The 15,896-nt window shown below is 37.7% G+C and overlaps 1 protein-coding gene and 1 non-coding gene across 4 annotated transcripts in view; both read left to right on the top strand.

Moving 5' to 3' along the window:
• WAPL (WAPL cohesin release factor) overlaps positions 1-15,896 on the top strand; it is an 80,894-nt gene that overhangs the window by 42,801 nt on the left and 22,197 nt on the right. For all 3 annotated transcript variants that reach the window (XM_075560999.1, XM_075561000.1, XM_075560998.1), the window contains exons 5-9: positions 4,338-4,433; positions 7,681-7,833; positions 8,120-8,256; positions 9,243-9,354; positions 11,817-12,044. In XM_075560999.1, coding sequence (XP_075417114.1) covers positions 4,338-4,433; positions 7,681-7,833; positions 8,120-8,256; positions 9,243-9,354; positions 11,817-12,044 — 726 coding nt within the window. The remainder of the gene's footprint in view (positions 1-4,337; positions 4,434-7,680; positions 7,834-8,119; positions 8,257-9,242; positions 9,355-11,816; positions 12,045-15,896) is intronic.
• LOC142460677 (U1 spliceosomal RNA) lies at positions 13,022-13,185 on the top strand. The gene has a single exon (XR_012786841.1). It is a non-coding gene; the product is annotated as a U1 spliceosomal RNA (small nuclear RNA).

Here is a 15,896-nt window from a genome sequence, read left to right as displayed (position 1 = left end):
TTTCTATGTTTACTGTTGTAGACACTGCAGGACTGTTTTCAATAGCTGCTGTGCACCCCTTTACATTCCCACCAGCAGTTCCTATTTCTCCATATACTCAACAGCACTTGATTGGGAACCCATTTTTCTGATAATAGCCAACCTAGTGGCTTTCTGGTTTTGATTCTTGTTTTTCTATTAACTCATTGCATGCAACCATTTTCATTTCTCTATCTTCTTCAGAGAATTGGCCATTTAATTGTTTTTGCCTGCGCCCCATTTTTGATTAGGCTGTCTGTCTTTTTGTTGTAGTGGAGTTTAGGTATTAAACCCTTATTGGATGCTCCGGCTGCCATGCTCCCTGTTTCTTTTGATCCTCTTTTCATTTCAATGCTAAAGCCCTTTGATACATACACGTTTTGATTTTGAAGGCATTTTTGTCTTTTGTTGCTTATGCTTTTGATGTCTGTAACAATAAATTGTCCAAACCCAGATACTAAGGCATTAATTACCCTTATGCTTTTATGAAGATTTTTAATTTTTATCTTTACATGTTTGATCCATTTTGAGTTGATGTATATGGATTCAAATTTGTTCTTTGCCATATTGTCGATCCAGTTTTCCCGGCAATCACTTGTTGGACAGGCTTTTATTATTTCTCCATTGGATGAATAGATTTTGCACTTTTGTTCAAAATTTGCCAAACCAATGTGAGTTTTGAATGTGACATTTCCATTGAACTTACTGTTTTTATCCATCCTAATATGCTGCAGGAGCTTTTCAGATGAGTAGACCAGTATGTTTTCAGTTTGATTTAAAAATAATAATCCCAGTTAAAATGTTTTCACGTTCGCTCATGTGTTTATTATGGCCCCTCTCTGTTTTAGGTAGGTAGAGTAGACAAGAATGACATATCACCACATAGCCATGATCATCATTAATAGTATGAAGGATAATTTTAGTAGACATAGTGTTTTGGGCACTCTTTTTTTAATGTAATCATTTAATCCACTCAACTACCCTTTGTAGAAAGAATTATTAGTTCCATTTTGTAGGTGAGTAAATTAAGGCACCAGGGGGGAAATGTTGATTAACAAATGATGGAAAAAACCATTTCTATTGAGTGAATTTCAACTCATGGTGTCTCCTTGAGTAGAAATTAAAATTTACTTGCATTTCAATGAACATCTGACTCCTAAGTACCATTTCTTAATTGTTGAGTATATTCCAACTCCCAGCTAGAGAAGGAAGTAGATTTCAATTTAGAACCTTGAGCAGCTCCCCTGTTAAGTGGTTACCTGTTAAACTAGACCACCTTTCTTTACCCAGAAGATTGTTCACTTTCTGAAGTGAAAACTTTGTGAAAATAAATGCTGGAGTTTTGAGGCAAATAATCTTGCCAAAAATTCATTATCTTCCTGGTTTATAGCCGTGCTTTAGGAACTAGGGGTTGTGTTTCTATAATCAGGGATGTATTAAAAATCTACTAGATAGCTGATGTGTGAGAAGACTAGGAAGAGAGCAGAAATTTTAAATTTGTGTTAGCTTCCTGCAGTATAAATTATTTTAAGAAGATTGATGTGAATAACAAGCATGAATTTTTGCATAAATTGTTTTTTCAACCATCACTTTTGCAAACCTGATATGTAGGAATGGTGGGTTTGTTTCATGGTACCACCGGTACAGTGAGCTGCTAACCAAAAAATTGGGGATCTGAATTTACCAGTGGCTTCTGGGGGTGATGGTAGGGATTATGCAGTCTTTCTTTTGTAAATATTTACAATCTCAAAAACTACAGAGCAGTTCTGTTCTGTCCTATGGGCGTGTGCTTTGTGTAGAAATTGACTCATTGACAGTGGGCCTTGGGGTTGTATATAATAACACAAATGAGGGAATTTTGTTTATGCAAGTATCACAGTAAGATTGTTTAAGCCTAAAATATTCTAACATTGAAAATGTGAATCAGTCTCATCTATATCTTTTAGTAAATTAATTCTTTTGTGGAGTTTATTCCATTAACTTGAGGTTAACACTTAGGTTTATGAGCATTTCTTGAAAACTGCACATTAAAAAACACAACATATACACTATTGTACGACACTGATACTATATACGTATATTCAGCTTACCACATTTAACACCCAATATTTGAGAAATAACTTGAGTTCGGTGTATTGTTAAGTCGCTTAGGTCGGTCAGTATAGATCTCCACTACATTGTTTGCATTTGATGTTTACTTTCTAAGAAATTTTTGGCTATATTTATGTTTATTACTGAATGATTTCATGAATGCAACTCATTTCTTGGGATTAATACCCATTTATTTACGTTTGCATCAAATGGATGCCTATCCAGAGAGATAGGCATACTGCACAGAGAATTTTGAGATGAGAAGGTTTGGGAGAAAATGAATTTGGATGTGTATTTGTCTTGATAAATGGCGGCATAAGTAGTAGGATGTCAGTGGTGAATGTTTCTGTCATTTGTGTGAGAAAAAAATCATAAACCTAGAGTATAAAGTGCTTTTAGAATATTAATGCCAATTATGTTCCTTCACTTGGAAAGGGAAGATTTTTTTTTAAGGTGGATTTTTGGACAAAATGTGTTTTTCCACATGAATTCTCCTTTTTCATATGTTGTACTAAAAATTTGAAGAAGATTCCAGTTTACAAGGAAAATCTCAAATTACCCACCTACGTGAAACTTTAAAATGTAACAGTCTTACTTTTCTAAAGGCTGTAGTCAGTGAGTGTTACAGTCTCTTTTTGAAAGTAAAGATTTTACTCCTTTTGTACAGATTTAAGCCCATGGATTTGATTATACAGATTCTTAAATTCAAATCATTATAACTAAAAGTCTGGAGAATAATTTTATAGTTACTTGATAGCAAAATAATCCAATTTGATTACATTGCTAACTCACTTGTGAATTTGTGTACCATTTTCTGCAACAATATTATATTACCAGGTGCCGAATTAAATACTGCTGTGTCCTGTAATATGTGATGTGTGCTATTCCACATACCTCTATAAAAGTCGAAAGATCCTAAATAGTGACACATCTGACCCCAACTATTTGGGTTAAGCCTTTAATATCTATAATAACACCTGTAATAAGCTGTCTAAGTACCACTGTTGAAAGATTATGAGGCATGAATCATAAGTATGAGGGGGAAAGGATTTGAATATATTAATTACTGAGCCTAACAAGTAGGTGTTCTCCAAGTACCATTTTATCTGGATTGGTAATTGTTACTCAGAGTACTAATTGCCAACTTTGTGGCTGAACACGCTGTGACCTCCATCTGTGCCATAACCTTGGGAGCGCATGTCGGAGACACTTCATCCTAATTTGGGACAGAAGAGGACAACTGCTTTTCAGTTTATCCTCCGTGTTCATCTTTTGCAGGGGTTCTTTCCATTTCTAACACTTCTCAAAGAATTCTCTGCTCTGATTTGCACTGTGACAAAATGGCAGGTTTGATGTCCTCAAGTGACTCAAATCACATTCCTTTGAGTTTGGGATATACAAGACTGGAGAGGCGGGGTCGGGCTGGTGGGGGCCGGGAGGCTTGGATGGGATAAGATTTTCAACAACCCTTGATAATGACGCTGGAAGAATGAGCAGATGTAGTGGAAACAATTCCTCAGAACAACTTCCTTGGCCTTTTTTCTCAGCTGTGCAGTTTTTCATTTTCTTAAAACCTCTTCCTAATAAGCCCTGTGTCGTTGAAGAAACGTCGCCTGCTCTTTTTCCCTTACCCATTTCTAAGCTGACCTCTCTCCCTGAATTTAACTGGCACCGCAGTTCCCCGAGGAAGCCGCTGCTGGGACGCAGCGTGCTCTCAGAGCTGTCCTGCTTTGCGTTTGCTGGAACCAATGGCAGGGAGATCAGTTCTGTGAACTCGGGGTCTGCATGCAATGTTTTTGGCACCTGTTGAGCTGAAAATGTGCTGAGGCCAAGATGGTCCCTTAACATTGAAGATGCCAAACCATGTGAAGTCTCAACTTCTGTAGACTTGCACCAGAGATACTTCCACTGTCTTCTTCCATCAACTGAATTTGTTGCGATGGATGCTTGATCCCTGTACCACTGTTAAGGCACGCTCTTGAAGACAAGTGAGTTACTGAGAAAACTTCTCTGTAACCAGGCACAGGTCACTGAGTCAGGTTTAAACATATTTTCTTAGGAGCAAACTAATGCATATAAAAACTAGAATCTTAGCAGTAATTTTTTATTGCCCTCTCTGGTATACTTATGCACTTATGTTCTCAGTGGTTCTTAATGTATTAAACGAAACACTTTCATTGAAGTGTAGAGTAAGGTGGAAATGGTTGATCTTTTCCTTATTTCTTTAGTCTCCTACAAAAGCTGTATATAATGCCAGGCATTGGAACCATCCAGACTCAGAAGAACTACCTGGACCACCAGTAGTAAAACCTCAGAGTGTCACAGTAAGTCCATTGAATCTTACTTTAGTTGTTTTCCTTCATGCGTTTTTTAAATTGGTTAGCAATTACTGTTTATCATCAATAATTGCTTTGACTTTTTTCACTGAAATTTAGTGGTTCCTGTTTAAGTCATTGGAAAAGTAAGAATTATAGTAGATAAAAGTGCAAAAATTCTGGTGCTAATAGATTAGACATGAAAACTTTAAAAGGTTGGTCTTCTTTTTTACTTCTTATCCACAGTTTATGGATTCTGTTACTTAGTGTTTAAATGCAAGCAGTTCCCTTACTTGAAGTTGGTATCAGCCATTAAAAGCAATATTATAAATTATATCTTATATAAGATATACAAATGACTTTCGGTGGTTAATTTCTTTTTCAAATGAGTCTCAGCTTTCCAGTGACACCTTTCAACTGAAAACAAACTTGACAAAGATTCTTAGGAAATTAATTTTTTGATGACTGATAGTATATGATATTGTTAGGTTAACAGTTAATAAAACCTTGATCAATGACATAGATCTATCAAGGGAAGGAGTTTTTTTTGTTGTTGTTTCTTTTTCTTTAAGGGAATGAGGGTTTTAACAACCAACCAGTTAATTGAAAACAATTTTTTCCATATGCTTCTGAAATAAAGTTTGAAACTTGAAAGTCTTTAAATGATATTTCCTAATTTTTCTGGTAAAAAGAATTTCCCCATCGGGTTCTGTTTACGAAAACATGCTGTCCTTACAGTGTTCACTTTTTAACTTTCAATGATTTATACATCTTTTTCATTAAATTTCTCAGGTTTGGGGCTGAGATCTTTATTGACTTTTAAAATTTTTACTTTAATTGGAGGTAGAGATATTTTGGGAAAAAAAGAATGTGCTATTCCTTGTCTTTATTTTTTAATGTAAAATCTGACTAAAAATAACATTTTCACCACTTAAAAAATGCAACCCATGACATTAATCACAGCTACCATGTTGTACAATCACCACTATCTCCTCATAAGCAGTTCTCTGTCTTTTTACAGCAAATATATTCAGCATATTTTGATTTCCGTTTGATAATTCAAAATCATCATTGTGCACACTTAGACCATATGTATGTTGCTGGTGTCCCATACTCGTGGCTATTTATTTCTACCCTGATTGACTTCAGGATCTTATGATTTTAAAATTCTTTCATTTATATGTTGTTTTTCCGTCTTACTGTAGCTGCAGCTAATGCTCTATATATGCAACTATGATTCCATATTCTTTCCCTTTTTTCAAAAATCATTTTATTGGGGGCTTGTACAGCTATTATCACAATCCATCCATCCATCCATTTGTGTCGAGCACATTTGTACATTTGTTGCCATCATCATTCTCAAAACATTTGCTTTCTACTTGAGCCCTTGGTATCAGTGCCTCATTTTTTCCTCCTCCCTCCCCACTTCCCACTACCTTATGAACCCTTGGTAATTTATAAAGTAATCTTTTGTCACATCTTACACTGTCTGACATCTCCCTTCACCCACTTCTATGTTGTCCATCCTCGGGAGATTATATTTAGATCCTTGTAATCGGTTCCCCCAGTTTACCCCACCTTCCTTCCACCTTCCCAGCATCGCCACTCTCACTACTCGTCCTGAAGGGATCATCTATCCTGGATTCTGTGTGTTTCCAGTTCCTTTCTGTACCTGTGTCCATCCTCTGGTCTAGCTGGATTTTTGCAAGGTAGCATTGGGGTCATGACAGTGGGGGGGAGGAAGCATCTAGGAACTAGGAGAAAGTTGTATGTTTCATCGTTGCTACACTGCACCCTGACTGGCTGCCCCATAACCCTTCTGTAAGGGGATGCCCAGTTGCCCACAGATGGGCTTTGGGCCCCCAGTCTGCACTCCCCCGCATTCACACTGATAGGATTTTTTTGTTCCTTGATATCTGTACCTGATCCCTTCAATACCTTGTGGTCACACAGGCTGATGTGTTTCTTCCATGTGGGCTTTTTGCTTCTGGGCTAGATTGCTCCTTGTTTACCTTCAATCCTTTAAGACTCCAGACTCTATGTCTTCTGATAGCCGGCACCATCAGCTTTCTTCACCACATTTGCTAATGCACCCACTTTGTCTTCAGTGATGGTGTCGGGAAGGTGAGCATCATGGAATGCCAGTTTAATAGAATAAATTGTTCTTGCATTGAGAGAGTTCTTAAGTGGAGGCCCAATGCCCATCTGCTACTGTACTACTAAACCTATAAATATATGCACATAGATCTATTTCCTCATCATCATAAATAAGTATATTTACATACGTACATAACTGTATTTAGATCTCCATAAATGCCCTTTGCCTCCTAGTTCTTTCCTCTATTTGCTTTTACCTTCCTCTTATCCCCTCTCCTGCTCAGCCTTCATTTGGGTTTCAGTATTTGCTCTCGGTCACATTGCCCTTGCTCAAGCCCTCTCAGGCCTCTGATACTCTCCCTCTTCATCACCAATTTTGGGTCAGTTGTTCCCTTGTCCCTGGGTTTGTTAAGACCACTTCCTTTCTCCCACCTCTCCCTCTCCCGTGACCTCCTGGTCCCGTTGATTTCTCCTCCAGATTGTTTATCCAGGTATGCTCCCTTCTTGATTTGCTCCATTTTGGGGGTGTTCATAGCGTGCTCCTTCCCCACCATGTGACCTCAGAAATGTCCTCAGTCGCAGTCTGCTCCAGTAAGGGGACCGTGCTGTTCTTGGTTACTCAGTTCCTGCAGGGACGTCATCCTCCAAGCCTGGTGTGCCAACATTGAGTCCAGTCCGTCTCTCTTTCTCTTCCTCCCTCCTGACCTGTCTCCGTGTGGGTATGGCATGCTGACCCCTCTCACCAGTCTGTAGGTTCAGTTCTGCTCTTCACCACACCCACTTCCAGGGAGAGAGAGGGTCAGTTTGGCTCTAATTGGTACTCTTTCTTCTTTCTAATAGTCCTGGAGACAAATTGTCTAAATGAAAGGTAAAAATGATCAAGAAGTATTGCTGATTGATTCTTTAATGAGTAAAGCATGAAAGTCTGACCTAATGGCATATTAAATTTTCCCCCAACAGTTTTCGCCCCCAACAATTTTACTGGCATATAATTCACATATACAGCTACATTGAATCTTTTCTATAGCATGAGACTTTAGAGAGCAATTCAAATGTCATTTACTCTTTTTAAGTAGTAATAAGCTAAATGTGTCAGTCAGATGAGCTGTTAACTCTCTTAAAATATCCATCTCAGCTCACTTTGTACCTTTATTAATAGGTGAGGCTGTCTGCAAAGGAACCAAATCAACAAGATGATGGAGTTTTTAAGGCTCCTGCTCCACCACCCAAAGTGATTAAAACTGTGACCATACCAACCCAACCCTACCAAGAAATAGTCACTGCACTGAAATGCAGAAAAGAAGACAAAGAAGTAAGCGTTATATATATTTTTCCTGTACATGCGTAGATGTTTGTGTGTGACATTCAGCCTTTTAATGTCTCGATAAATGTCATTACACCCAACATTTATAGTTTTGAGCCATGCACTAAAAATCCTTCTTCCCTACTGACCACTCTCATGCTTTAAAATTAGTTTCTGGTTTATCTTATGAACTACTTTTTCCATACACTTGTAAATAAAGTACAGTAAGCCCACGGACGTCAGTATTTTAGTACAGTGTTTCAAAAGAGATGAGGTTGTTTTTTTTTCTTGGCAGTTGTATACTGTTGTTCAGCATGTAAAGCACTTCAATGACGTGGTGGAATTTGGTGAAAATCAAGAGTTCACTGATGACATTGAATACTTACTAAGTGGCTTAAAGAGCACTCAGCCTCTAAACACACGTTGCCTTAGGTAAGATCTTAGTTTTGTATTTTACATACATGCTGTATCCTTTAATTTTTCCAGACAGGTGGGATATTGTCGGGGAAGGCAAACCTCTGTGAATGTGTTATTGTTGGTGCTTTTGACAGACGGTGATAATACGTTAAACATTCGACCAGTGTCCTTTAAAGGACTTGCTTCTGTTTGGGATTGTTGCTGAATGAGTAGACTTTTGACTGGGTGATGTCACATGGCAGGAAAAAACACCCCCGTGGGGTTTACTATGCTGTAATTGTTACTGCCACGCTCCCATTTGCGCAGCTTCCAGCAGCAGCAGCAGAGCCCTGACAGCCAGCTGTGTCCCTTGTTCCTACCCTCTCGGCATAGCCAAAACTCAGTGCTTTGCCCTTTGGAATTCACATCTTGACACTCATAATTTCTCCCTTTTACAAAACAATTATTAGTTGCTGTGTAGAATTTTAAGAATTTTGCAAATTAAAAAACAAAATTTTAAAGAACTTAATTGGAAAATTCTACTTTGTAAAGGATTATGCTATAGTTAAAATAGTTCTTTTGCCTAGGTGAGTACTGTTGTGGCACAATAAAAATTAGCAACAATAAGTTAGAAGTTATTAATTAAAATTGCCATCATGTGTTCTTCGTGTGACAAATCATTCACTTCTTAATTTTTCTTTTATATTTTATTCACATGTACATTTAATAATTCCGTACAAAGGTATTTCACATGCAGATATATTACAAATATAGCTAAGACTATGCTTAGAAATGCACTGAACATTCTTGAATAAAGTACTCAATTTTATGTATATACTCAAGCTCATTACCATCTAACTGATAGCTAGTCATTAGTTAAATTTTTAATAATTTTACTTGCTTATGCTTTTGATGTAGACAATGTGCTTTTTTCCTCCTTCATGTGCTAATTGTGATGTTGCACAAACTTCAAAATGAACACACAAATTTCCGTCCTAATCACCTCGCTTATTTTCTCGCAGTGTTATTAGCCTGGCTAGTAAATGCGCCATGCCCAGTTTCCGAATGCACCTGAGAGCGCATGGGATGGTAGCCATGGTCTTCAAAACCTTGGACGACTCCCAGCACCATCAGGTATTGTTAAGTCTCCGTAATCTAGAAGCATTGTTCTAGTCTATTTTGACATTTAGGATCTATTCATTTGATGATTATGCGGTGGTGTATATAAATATTTGCTTATGAATATAGTTTATTTTATTAGCTAACTGTAGCACTTGATGCTAAAAGTTTTTCTTCATCACTTGAGATTGTTTTCTTGATAACATTTTCCTCTGGTATTCTATAAAATTTAAACTTGATTCAATTATCCTAGCTGGAATCTCATACCTCATATTTTAATTCTATAAACATCAATTTTCTCTAATCAAAAGGTGCTGACAAGAGTATTTTAATATTCAATATTAGTAGTATGAAAAGTAGTATTGTAGTATACCCCTAATTTAAAGGAGAAATAAAATGGATATAGTTTAGTGGGAAAGTAGTTAACTATGTAAGAACTAAATATGCTATTGGTCAAAAGAAATAGGAATAGTCCCATAAATAGAACTACACTTGCTGCTGTGTTTTTGCAGCTAGGTGGTGTTTTAAATTGCATTCCAATAACCCATATATATGTGTATAGTGTATATTAAGTAATTACTGAACTTTTTTCCCACTGAATGTGGTTTTCACCATGATTTTGAAAACTTATAGCATATAAATTGACTTTCGAATCTGAAATACCCAGTTCCTTCCTGTTCTTTTTGCTCAAATCTGTTTATGTTGTGTATATAGCCTTGTCTAGTTGGAGGGGGCATGGAAGATTCCATAGATTAAGTATGTGGACATGTGTAGATTCATGGAATCCAGGATCTAACTCCCTTTAAAAAAAAAAAAAAAGAGTTCCTCAGTCCTTTAGACTCTGGTGCTTTGTATCAAAAATTAAAGGTAATAAAAGTCTGGTTTAAATCCAGTAAGTTGAATTTTTTTTAACATTGTCAAATCTAGATGACAGTAAATCCTCATAGCTAATTATTATCTCTATATAATGGTAATTTTGAGATGTCTTTACTTTTATTCAAGAAAATAATTTCCCAAATCAAATTAGGTGTTCAGGCATTCTGAAATTGAAGCAATATACTTACCCAGAGTGAGCATAGCTCCATTACCAAATCATAGCAGATATAGAATAAACAATAAGTAGGAAGATAAAAGAATTAAGAATTACCTTTCGTTTTTTATCTTGGGGACAGTGGCTGTCCCATGCTTTTACTGTAGTTTTTTAATTGTCAACAATAATTTTCTCTGTAAGTCTTTAACTTAATCACCTAGTCTGAAATTTCTCTACCTTTAGAAATTTGGAGTTTAAAGTAATTTTAGATGGTTAATTGTGTTCCTACACATTAACATGAATACAAGAAATCTCAAATGCTGGAATAGTTGAAATATAAGACCTTTGCGTTTTATACCATTGATTACCTACAGCATATTACCTTTAGTATTTAGAGATTATTTTAATAAACAACACCCAAAACCTGGTAACATGTTGCTGACAAGTTGATACCTAGTCATGACTACCACAATGTTAACACACTAGAAGTTCCTTAACAGCGATTTCTTGGCTGCCATCATTATAGAAGCAGTTCCTCAGGTCTTTTATGGCAAGGAGCCCTGGTGATGTGGTGGGTTAACTGCTAAGCATAGAGTCTGTAGTTCAAACCCACCACTCTCTGAGAAGATGGGAGGGTTGGAGGGGTGGAATAGATGAGGCCACTTGGTAAAGTAATAATTTAAAAGTCTTGGGAATTTATGGGTGCATTTATTCTCTACCCTATAAGGTCACTGAGTTGGAATCTACTTGAAGGCAGTAGGTTTGGGGTTTTTTTGTTTTATTTGCTGGCAGTGTTAGATGAGTTCAGACTAACAGCTTTTAGTTAGCACCCAATCATAAGAGGCTTGGACCAACCAGTAGCCAATGACTGTAGATTATAGTACCTATAAAAAAGCACAGTGTGCTAACTACCCAGTAGTGAATTGTCTTGAAAGCACATTACATTAAGAGCTTAAAATATATTCCTTGGTTAAACCCAAAATATATTGCTTGGTTGAACCAAAATTATCCTTAGCTTATATACTGACTCACAAAAACGTATGCTGTTTCTGATACAGATTTCAAAACACAGTTCCATTATTCATTTTACACGGAAATTTCACAGTATCTGACATATAACGTATGAGGTGTAGTTTAATACAAATATGTTTGTATGAGTCCAAGGAAGTCTGCAGTTTAACTTTTGTTCTTCTATTATCAGGGCATTTATATAGAGAGTACCAGAGAAGGAAAAATTTAAGTGATAGTCTTTCACTTAGTTTATAAATATACATTCCAAGAATAATTTAGGAAAGATTACTGAGTAAACCATCTTGAAGAATTTCAACATGGTTAACAATAGGAATTTTTGGTTTTTGTAAGGATTAAAGTATTGACACTTAACATTCTCATTTGAAATTGTCCCTAATTGCTTTTATGAACTTTTTTTCCTTTTGGTCTGTTTAAGAATCTGTCCCTCTGTACAGCTGCCCTCATGTATATATTGAGTAGAGATCGCTTGAACATGGATCTTGATAGAGCTAGCTTAGATCTAATGATCCGTCTTTTGGAACTGGAACAAGATGCTTCATCAGCTAAGTTACTGAATGAAAAGGACATGAACAAAATTAAGGAAAAAATCCGAAGATTGTGTGAAACTGTACACAACAAGCATCTTGATCTAGAAAATATAACGGTAGGTTCTTTCCTTTCATTGCACAATGGAAAATCCTTTCAGAAAATCTTTGGTTAGTACGCTTTTCCAGCAGTTATGCTACTGTCTAACTTTTCTTAGTCATGGTATAATGGAACCAGATTCTTTTAAGGTTTAGTACTGAGCATAATTCCATTTTCAGTCTGAAATTCCTAAACTACCTCATCTGTATGTAGGTTTCTTCCCAGTCGCTAGTTGTAATTTTCTGTTCTGATTTTTCTCTTTAAATGTAGGGCATTTGGAATGTAAATTCCTATGCTCTGGATTTCAGGAATAAAGATTCAGAGGATTTACACAGGTTCTTTTTATTGAGCAGTAACTTTTTCCAGGATTGTTTAGGGGTCTGACTTGCAGGAGCTGATGAAGTTGGGAGACTCGGATGGAAGGCTGCGAGAGCAGCACCCTTCAGTCATGAGGCCACACGAGTAGTTGTTTTTTTTTTAACTGCTCTATTAGCTCTGAGAAATCCATTTTTCTATAAACTTTTTAAAGTCAACAAGACATATTTAAGATGACCTTGCTGCTATTAGCTTAAATTCATCTGTTTTTTTGTTTTGTTTCTTTCCCTTTTCTGGTTTACTTACAAAAGCCATAGTATCTCCATTGGTCGGTAGGCTATTACAATTAGGTGGCCTGATGGTTTGTTATATAATACCTGATTTTCAGATATTTCCAACATCAGCAGCATATGATTTTTTTCCTACTCTTATTTTCTACTGAAGTGCTTGTCTCAGGTGTACACGATGTTTTGTCTTTGAGGACACTAAGCTAGGGCTGTTGCTACATTTACAGTAAAGTTAGGGAATATTACATTGCTTGTTAGGGGACAGGTGTAAGCTATAAAAGGCAAAATAAATTGATACACCTTTAGTATGTATTGAAACTGATAATAAAATAACTTTTTTGGGGGGGTAAAATAACTTTTATGCTCAGATGGTAGAATTATAAATAATTATTTCATACTTAACTGGCAGGGGAGATACCATGATCAGGAAGGTGGTTTTCCCTGGGCAATGCTTACCCATTGCATTTCGGGTGTGCTGACCCCTGTGATTTCCCCAAACGTGGGAGACTCGACTGCATAATTTTTGGTAATGGGGGACCGCGTTTGCGCTATCCCCTGAAAAAAGTACATGAAACAAAAGGGAAAAAGTCTACCTTATATAACCATCTGTATACTACAAGTAAAAGTGTATTAAATTTTATTTACTTTTTTCTTTGTGATTTACTTGAAGGCTTCACACAGCAGATCTGTTTTCCATGCTGAAATTTATACACATAATTGTTTCATCTTATTGACTGCATTCCCAACAATATAACATCACTTGTCTCACTTTCTCTCCATATTTTCATTCCTCCTTTCTTAATCCTTCCGAATTTTGTCCTTGGGCAGATGCTGCCCTTTTATATCAAATGGTTAATGACTCTCCAATGTCAATGTTTTTGTTGCCGATTGATGTTTGTGCTCTTTGTTTGACTGAAAATTGAGTCGGGTAAGCTCACTGCTAGACCTGAAAGATGGTTAAGGGCCACGGTTTCACATGTATATTCTTTTTAGGCATTTGCTATTAGATAAATTGATGATAAACTTGTATATTAGGATGTGACAACTTCCTTAATACCATAATCAAAATACTTTACTCTCAGGATTAAAACTGGAACACAGTTGACAGTGAGGATACCTCTTTTTTTAAAATCATTTTATTGGGGGCTTGTACATCTCTTATCACAATCTGTACAAACATCCATTGTGTCAAGCACTTTTGTACATTTGTTTCCCTCATCATTCTCAAAACATTTGCTTTCTACTTGAGCCCTTGATATCTGTGCATTTTTCCCCTCCCTCCCCACTACGCCCTCCCTCATGAGCCCTTGCTAATTTATAAATTATTATTATTATGTCATATCTTAAACCGTCTGACATCTCCCTTCACCCACTTCTCCACTGTCTGCCTCCTAGGGAGGAGGTTATATGTAGATCCTTGTAATCTGATCCCCCTTTCTCCCTTACCTTCGCTCCACCACTCACCACTGGTCCTGAGAGGTTCATCTGTCCTGGATTCCCTGAGTTTCCAGTTCCTGTCTACCAGTGCACATTCTCAGGTCCAGCCAGATTGGTAAGGTAGAATTGGGATCATGAGAGCGAGAGAGAGGAAGCATTTAGGAACTAGAGGAAAATTATGTTTCATCATTGCTACAATGCACTGTGACTGGTTTGTCTCCTCCCCATGACCCTTCTGTGAGGGGATATCCAGTTGCCCACAGATGGGCCCTGGGTTCCTACTCTGGACTTCCCCTCATTCACATCACTATGATTCTTTTGGTCTTTGATGTCTGATACCTGATCCCATTCAACACCTCGTGATCTCACAGGCTGGTGTGCTTCTTCCATGTGGGCATTTTTCTTTCTCAGTTAGATGGTCGCCTGTTTATCTTCAAGCCTATAGGACCCCAGACTCAGCTTTCTTCACATTTGCTTATGCACCCGCTTTGTCTTTAGTGATAGTGTCGGGACAGGCTGGTGTGCTTCTTCCATGTGGGTTTTGTTGCTTATTTATCTTCAGGCCTTTAAGACCCCAGATTCTATATCTTTTTATAGCCGGGAACCATCAGCTTTTTTCCACATTTGCTTGTGCACCTATTGTCTTCAGCAATCGTGCCAGGAAGGTGGGCATTTCAGACTGCTGAATTGTTAGAACAGTGTTCTGGTGTTGAAGGAGTATTTGAGTAAGGGCCCACTGCCCTTCTGTTTCCTTAATACTCAACCTATAAATATATGTACATAGATCTATTTCCCCCTCGTCGTATATAAATATATTTACCTCTGTAAATGCCTATATTTAGATGTCGGTAAATGCCCTTTGCCTCCTAGTTCTTTTTTCTATTTTTTTGTACTCTCCTCTTGTCCCACTATCATGTTCAGCCTTCACTTGGGCTTCAGGGATTCCTCTTGGTTACATTGTCCTTGATCCAGCCCTGCCAGACCTTCCTTGCCACTGATTTTGGATCACTTGTTCCCTTGTCCCTGTTTTGTTAACACGCACTTCCTTTCCCCTGTCTCCCCTTCTCCCATGTTCCCTCGGAACCGTATCCCTTTGTGCTCTCTTTCGGCTTGTTTATCCTGCCTATCCCTTCCAGGTAGACATGCAGCAACAACAATATGCACCAACACAAGACCAAGTACAAGGAAGCAACAATAAAAAATAAAACAATAGATACAACAACAGCCAAACACCCTACAAATAGTTGAAAGGTCTATTTGTTGCTTTCCAGTCGAGTCTGATGGGGTACCATGCCCTGGCCCCACAGCCCTGGCATTCCCTGGGGACGTCATTGCTCAGCTGTACGCCCCCAATGACCGGCTTCAACGTAGTGGCCTCAGGGCGGGCACAGTTCCCACCAATGTGTTTCTCTAGTGTTGTTCCCATGGTGCTATGGTTCAGTGAGGAACGAACACTGTGCCCCATGGTGAGACTGGCCCTGTGGTCATCTCTGTGCATTGGTGTTCTGAGCAGAAACATTGTCCTCAGGGCTTGGTGAGTCAGGATGTGCTTCACTCTTTCTTTTTTTTTTCTCCCATTCCCCCTTCGTTGGCTCCTTTGTGCTCTGATCAGACAAGCCCCTCTCCTTGAGCTGTAGCTTCAGTGCTGTCCTCTGAAGTGAATTCTTGTTAATGGGGCCGTACCTGAGGATACCTCTTTTATCCTCTATAGCTATTATTGAATGTTGTGTTTGTTTTAAATTTTATGATTGATGTTGTCTTATAGGATGAATATAGTCTTCACAAGGGCCCTTTTTTCTTTATTTTCTACCTGGAAATATAGACTACTTAGG

This window comes from Tenrec ecaudatus, chromosome 10, assembly GCF_050624435.1.
Source record: "Tenrec ecaudatus isolate mTenEca1 chromosome 10, mTenEca1.hap1, whole genome shotgun sequence".
Taxonomy (NCBI): Eukaryota; Metazoa; Chordata; class Mammalia; order Afrosoricida; family Tenrecidae; genus Tenrec; species Tenrec ecaudatus.
Note: the sequence above shows the minus strand (reverse complement) of the source record. Positions and strands in the feature narration are given on the sequence as shown.